This window comes from Bison bison, unplaced genomic scaffold (assembly GCF_000754665.1).
Source record: "Bison bison bison isolate TAMUID 2011002044 unplaced genomic scaffold, Bison_UMD1.0 scf7180017864203, whole genome shotgun sequence".
Lineage (NCBI taxonomy): Eukaryota > Metazoa > Chordata > Mammalia > Artiodactyla > Bovidae > Bison > Bison bison.
Genome location: NW_011494775.1, coordinates 7234628 through 7241347, shown reverse-complemented (window position 1 = coordinate 7241347; position 6720 = coordinate 7234628). Strand labels below are relative to the sequence as shown.

General features: G+C 54.4%; 1 protein-coding gene across 1 annotated transcript in view; it reads left to right on the top strand.

Annotated features, from left to right (window-relative positions):
- The window catches only part of HCN2 (hyperpolarization activated cyclic nucleotide-gated potassium channel 2), a 23494-nt gene that overhangs the window by 15595 nt on the left and 1179 nt on the right, over positions 1-6720 (top strand). The window contains exons 7-11 of the mRNA XM_010844653.1: positions 49-267; positions 1355-1501; positions 4567-4807; positions 4970-5134; positions 6396-6718. Coding sequence (XP_010842955.1) covers positions 49-267; positions 1355-1501; positions 4567-4807; positions 4970-5134; positions 6396-6718 — 1095 coding nt within the window. The remainder of the gene's footprint in view (positions 1-48; positions 268-1354; positions 1502-4566; positions 4808-4969; positions 5135-6395; positions 6719-6720) is intronic.

Genomic DNA, 6720 nt, shown 5'->3' with positions numbered 1-6720 from the left:
CCCTGGGGACTTCGAGCCCCTGCCCACCACCCACCCTTGGACTTGCAGAACCACTCATGGAGCGAGCTCTACTCCTTCGCGCTGTTCAAGGCCATGAGCCACATGCTGTGCATCGGGTACGGGCGGCAGGCGCCAGAAAGCATGACGGACATCTGGCTGACCATGCTGAGCATGATCGTGGGTGCCACCTGCTACGCCATGTTCATTGGCCACGCCACCGCCCTCATCCAGTCGCTGGACTCCTCAAGGCGCCAGTACCAGGAGAAGGTCTGAGGGGGGAGGAACCCCCGAGGGTCTGGGGTCCACCCCATGTCCCTCCAGCTCCATGCGTTGTGCTCAGGATGGAGGCCAGAGGGGTAGAGGGGATGGGGACCTCAAAAGGATCTGTGGCTGTGATCAGGACTGAACCCCCCCCCCCCAACTCCTTGGTGGGGGGAGCAGCTCACAGCAGGACAGTGAGAAAGCTCAGAGCCCTGAGGAAGAAGTCTAGAGGGGACACAGGGGCCAATGACGGGGAAAGGACAGGGCCAGGAGACCCCTTGGTGAGGGGTGTCTCTGGGCTGTCCCAGGAAGGGTGGGGGTGCTAGGGTTGCTCAAGGACACAAGGGAGGCCTCTGGGAAGCAAGGATGTCCTGGAACTTAGCCTCCCTGGGGCGAGGCCAATGTGGCCCCATAGACCAGCACTTCCTGGAGGTCAGCATCAGTCTTCTGCCTCAGTTTCCCCTCCCTCGGGCCAAGGATGGCCCAGTTCCCCAAACCCTGCCCCACCTGTCCCTGTACTGCTACCCCAGGGCTGGCCTTGGCCCAGCAGCTGCCGCACCCCCAGCAGTGGCCCAGCAGTCAGGTCGGCCGGGTCAGCTGGGCCTGGTGCCAGGCGCCCCGGCTGTCCGGAAGCCACCAGCCTCCCACCCAAACACGAGCTGGTGCCGCCACCCGCCCGCCGTCACGGGTTCCGCTGAGCTCAGGACAGCTGTGACTGGGCGGGGCTAGGGCGGAAGCGGGGCCTGAGCTCCCCTGGGGGTGCCACCCTGGGGACAGTAGGGCCTGGCACCCCTGACTGGTGCCCTTGCCCCCAGCCCTGTTCAGGAGGGGCTGGGCTGGCGATTTCTTAAAAGATCATCGAGGAGGGGGCCACCAAAGGGTCAGGGGTGGTGGGAGGGGTTGCCAGAAGATATTCAGGACACAGGAGTTAACTTTTACTGCCAGGGTTAAAATTATCAGGGGCATTTTAGCCATTCATCTGAAATTCAGATTCCCTGAGTGTCCCATGTTGTCATGGTCATAAGCTGAGGCCCGCTCAGGCTGGGGCTCTGGAGCGGACACTGCTGACCCGGGCCCCCCCATCCTGTTACAGTACAAGCAAGTGGAGCAGTACATGTCCTTCCACAAGCTGCCAGCCGACTTCCGCCAGAAGATCCACGACTACTACGAGCACCGCTACCAGGGCAAGATGTTCGACGAGGACAGCATCCTCGGCGAGCTCAACGGGCCCCTGAGGGAGGTAGGGGGTTCTGAGAGAAGTGAGCTCCTGGTGATCTGTATTTGATCTTTACTTAGACATTTACATCAAGTTAAACTGGCAAAACTGGATATAGGCAGAAGATAGCCATCTTCTGTCCTGTCCCTCCACTGGGTTCCTCCGGCTCTCCATCCGTTTTCTTACAAAACCATGGACGCCTGTGGGCCTCCAGGTGTCGGCACTCCCAGCGCCCCCTCTCTGAGCCCATCCTTCGCATTGAGGGAGGAGCTCGTGACGCCCAGAGAGGCGAGGGAGGGGCACACCCTTCGATCCCTCTGAGGGTGACACAAGGGATGCCCTGGGAGCTGGTTCCCAAATGCTCAGTGAGCCCCAAGGAGCTACACTCAGGTGCATTCTCTTCTTTTGGGAGAGTTTCCCTGTGATCAAGGGCTTGTGTTTCTGTGAATTGTCCGTAACTTTTGTTTTCCTTCGGAACTTTTGGCCTTTTTTAGAAAATTTTATTTTTAATTGAAGTATAGTTGATCCTCTGGGAAGATCCCCTGGAGGAGGCCACAGCAACCCACTCCAGTATGCCTGCCTAGAGAATCCACAGAGGAGCCTGGTGGGCTACAGTCCATGGGGCTGCAAAGAGTCAGACACTACTGAAGCAACTTAGCACAGCACACAGTTGATTTATAATGCTGTGTCAGTTTCTGGTGTACAGCAATGACTCATCTATCTATACACACTCTTATAGATTCTTTTCCATTATGGTTTATTACAGGTTAAGAGCTTTCTGTGCTACACAGTAGGACCTTATCTATTTTACATATAATATCTGCTAATCCCAAACTCTGCAATTACCTACCCCTTTCCCCTCTGGTAACTGTTTTGTTTTTGGCCAAACCATGAGGCTGCCAGATGGTTCCTCAACTAAGAATCAACCCAAATCTGGGCCCTTGGCAGTGACAGCATCGAGTCCTAGTCACTGGACCTGCCAGGGAATTCCCTAAAAACCTGGAGGACTTTACCTCTTGGTGATGTAGATTTCCACCCCGTGACCATTTGTCTTTTTTGAGATTTTTTTCTGACATGGACCATTTTTAGTCATCCTTGAATTTATTACACTATTGCTTCTGTGTTACGTTTTGGTTTTCTGGCCAAAAGGTGTGTGGGATCTTGGCTTCCTAACCAGGGATTGAATCTGCTGCAGCCCTGCATCAGAAGGTGAAATCTTAACCACTGGACTGCCAGGGAAGTCCCACCATTTGTCTTTAAACCTTGCTGATTGTGGTTTCTCCCCCATGTGGAATTTTTATGCTGTATACATCAGGTGCTTTGTGTATGCTTGCTGTGTACAGCAGGTATTCCATGTACGCTTGCTGCATACTGCAGGTGCTCAAACCTGACTGCTGCACACAAGTCTTCAATATCTCCTCTCTGTGTATAGCAGGCATGCAGTACATGCTTACTCTGCAAAGCAGGTACCTAACACCTGCCTGCTCTACACCTAGGTTTTAGAGAAATTCTCCTGTGTCTTCTTCCGATATGTGTAGTCCCCTGTTTTGCATGTGGACCCGATGCCTTTGGAACCTGTCCTGGAACTGGTGTGAGGAAGGGTCCAGGCTCTCCTGCTGTGGGGCTGCACCCTCAGGCTCTGGGTGAACCGCCCTCGTACCTGGTCTGTTTCTGGACTTTTCATCTGGCCCACAGGCCTGTCTGCTTTGTGTGCACCAAACCCACACTGTTTGTGTCGCAAGTTTTCAGTGTGTTTTGGTGCCTTGGAGGCTGAGTCCTCTGCTCTTTCTTATTTTGGGCTAAGCTGGGTCTTTGTTGCTACACAGGCTTTTCTCTAGTTGCGGTGTGCAGGCTTCTCATTGTGGTAGCTTCTCTTGTTTCAGAGCACAGGCTCTACGGTGTGTAGGCTTCTCATTGCAGTGTCTTGTTTCCTGGACACAGGATCTAGAGTGTGCGGGCTTCAGTAGTTGCGGCACACAGGCTCAGTAGCTGCGGTTCCCGAGCTCTAGAGCACAGGCTCAGCAGTTGCGGTGCACTGGCTTAGCTGCTCCATGGCATGTGGGATCTTCCCCATCAGGGATCCAAGCTGTGGCTCCTGCATTGGCAGGCGGATTCTTTACCAACTGAGTCACCAGGAAAGCCCCCTCCTCTTCTTTGTCATGGGTTTCCTGATGTTTCTGCTTGTGTATTCTGAGTGAACAGCCCCGGTTGTTAAGAAGCGAGCCAGGCAGCATTTCCACAGGCTGTGCACTGTGGCCCTACCCAGGGAGAAAGGGTGTCTCCTGTGTCAAAGATGGTAAGTGGCACGTGTTCATGGCTCTTCTGTGCCTTTGGGGGGTTTCAGTGCATCTTCATGTAGGGTTGGACGTGTCTTGTTAAACTCATGCCGCGCCACCTCATATAGCTCTTTATCTGGGTGGATACAGGGTCTTCTCACGCATTGCATCTTCTTTGGAGTGGCTTTGTTTGTACAAAAAGCTGGGTTTTTCTCTTTATGGTAAGCACTCCTTCTTATTGAAATGTACCTTAGAGAAAAGTACCCCTCCTGTCATCAGGGCTCACCTGATGGACATTCTATCAAGTAAAATCTGCACGTAACCCCTACACAGATCAAACATGGAATCTTCCCATCCCCTGAAGCTTCTCCACCAAAGATAAATGGTACCCTGTCTTCTACACCATGCGTTTACTTTAAGGCTCTTGGTTTTCATGTTGTTTTTTAAAAATCACTTGCTATTTTGACTAACTTCCCTTGTTATAGTTTTCCATTGACTCTTTTGGGTTTTTCAGGCAGTCCTATTAATAGAAAGAGTAAAGAGATAATTTTACTTTTTCCTTTCCAGTTCTTATAATGCTGGAATGCTTTCCCATGTCTAACAGCATCGACCAGTGTTGCCAACACAGAGTTAAACAGTAGGGAATCTTTCCCTGATCCTGTCCTTGGCAAAACCTCCAGTGACTGCCTATTAAGACGCTGGTCTTTGGGCTGAAGTGTACAACTGCTTTCACAGACGGAGAGTTTGAGGTGCAACCTCCAAAAGGAGGATAAGATGGGGAAGCCTGACACTGTCCCCCTCCCACCCCCACAGGAGATCGTCAACTTCAACTGCCGGAAGCTGGTGGCCTCCATGCCACTGTTCGCCAATGCTGACCCCAACTTCGTCACGGCCATGCTGACCAAGCTCAAGTTTGAGGTCTTCCAGCCAGGCGACTACATCATCCGTGAGGGCACCATTGGCAAGAAGATGTACTTCATCCAACACGGCGTGGTCAGTGTGCTTACCAAGGGCAACAAGGAGATGAAGTTGTCTGATGGCTCCTACTTTGGGGGTGAGTGTTGGTGGGGAGCCAGAGGCCAGGGTGGCGAGCTTAGGGGCACAGGTGCAGCAGGAAGGACCCCAGATTGGGTGAGGGGAGCTGGGGTGCTCCGCTGGCTGGAAGGGCCCTGGGGGATGGCCCAGCAGTGAGGCCGCCGCCCCTGGCCACACGCAGAGATCTGCCTGCTGACGCGGGGCCGGCGCACGGCGAGCGTGCGGGCCGACACCTACTGCCGCCTCTACTCGCTGAGTGTGGACAACTTCAATGAGGTGCTGGAGGAGTACCCCATGATGAGGCGGGCCTTTGAGACAGTCGCCATTGACCGCCTGGATCGCATTGGTGAGTCGACACAGCGGTCAGCCTTAGTGGCCGCCCAGCAGGGACAGTCTGGGGGGTGGTGGTGTTATGGCCTAGCTGACCCTCAGGGCCTCTTCTCTGGTCTTGGGACCAGATTCCCCAACCCATTTTCTCCCTTGACTAAATACAGCCTGGGTTTCCCAAGGAAGAGGAAATTTCTGCTCAGCAGGCAAGTATTTGAGAACCTGCTGTGTGCCAGGAGGTGACAATGTGGCCCCTGAGGAGGATGTGGCAGCCACCCTCAGGCTTGTCACGGAGGAGAGGTGTGGGGGCAGGGAGCTTCCATGTGATTCCAAGCAGAGACCCAGATGAGTAGGTGTTACCAGTAGAAAGACAGAGGGCATGACCTGGAAGTGGACACAGCATGTGCCAAGGCCCTGAGGTGGGAAAGGGGCCTGGATTACCGGGAGTCAGGGAAGCTGGGAGGAGGGAGGCTTGAGAGGGGTGGGCAGGCACAAGAGCCCTAGCTAGTGGTAGAAGGCATTTGGACTCAGAAGCAATAGGGAGCTATGGATGATTCCAGGCAGGGGAGGACCTGATCAGATGTGTATCCTATGAGGCTGTGTATATACAGGAGGACTCTGGGAGCCTGCCTGTGTGTGTGTTGGGGGGTGTCCTGGGGAACTGGGGAGAGGCAGTGGAAGGGGTAATCTCAGAAATGGCTGAGCACTAGCTGAAGACTAGATGCAGGAGTCAGGGAGGCCCTTGATACCGTGTGTGGGAACAGACACAATGAATGGCTGCAGGACCGAGAGAGGGTGTGGGGGGAGGAGAGCCAACAGAAAGAGGACTTCCCGGGATACAGAAAAAACACTCAGTATGTTTATAGACAACAAGCACATACAATGTAGCTCTATACAATAGGTGCTTAACATATGTACTATGTACAGTAAGTGCTCAACAGCAGCTTGCTACATATACCACAGACCTTCAGCATGCTGAAGGCAGCGCACAAGGCACGCCACGGGAATTCCTGACTGTGTACAAGCAGGAATTCCACATGTTAGCTACACATAAAGGTGCCTGCTTCCTGCTTTCTGTATACAGTAGGTGCACAATTTCAGCTTTCTATATGCAGCAGATACTGGAATCTGTTCACGCTGGCTGTGCAATCAGGGTCCAATACCTGCTTGCTGTGCACACCAGGCACTGGGACACTGGCCTATTGGTTGGACGAGGCGCCCAGGCATGCCTGCTGTGCAGAGGCTGGCACCTCTGACACTTCCCCCCGCCTCGCCCCCAGGCAAGAAGAACTCGATCCTGCTACACAAGGTGCAGCACGACCTCAACTCTGGCGTGTTTAACAACCAGGAGAACGCCATCATCCAGGAGATTGTCAAGTATGACCGCGAGATGGTGCAGCAGGCTGAGCTGGGCCAGCGTGTCGGCCTCTTCCCGCCACCACCGCCACCTCCACAGGGCACCTCAGCCATTGCCACGCTGCAGCAGGCCGTGGCCATGAGCTTCTGTCCACAAGTCGCACGCCCGCTTGTTGGGCCCCTGGCACTCGGCTCGCCGTGCCTCGTGCGCCGCCTGCCCCCGGGGCCTGCGCCCACTGTCGCCACTGC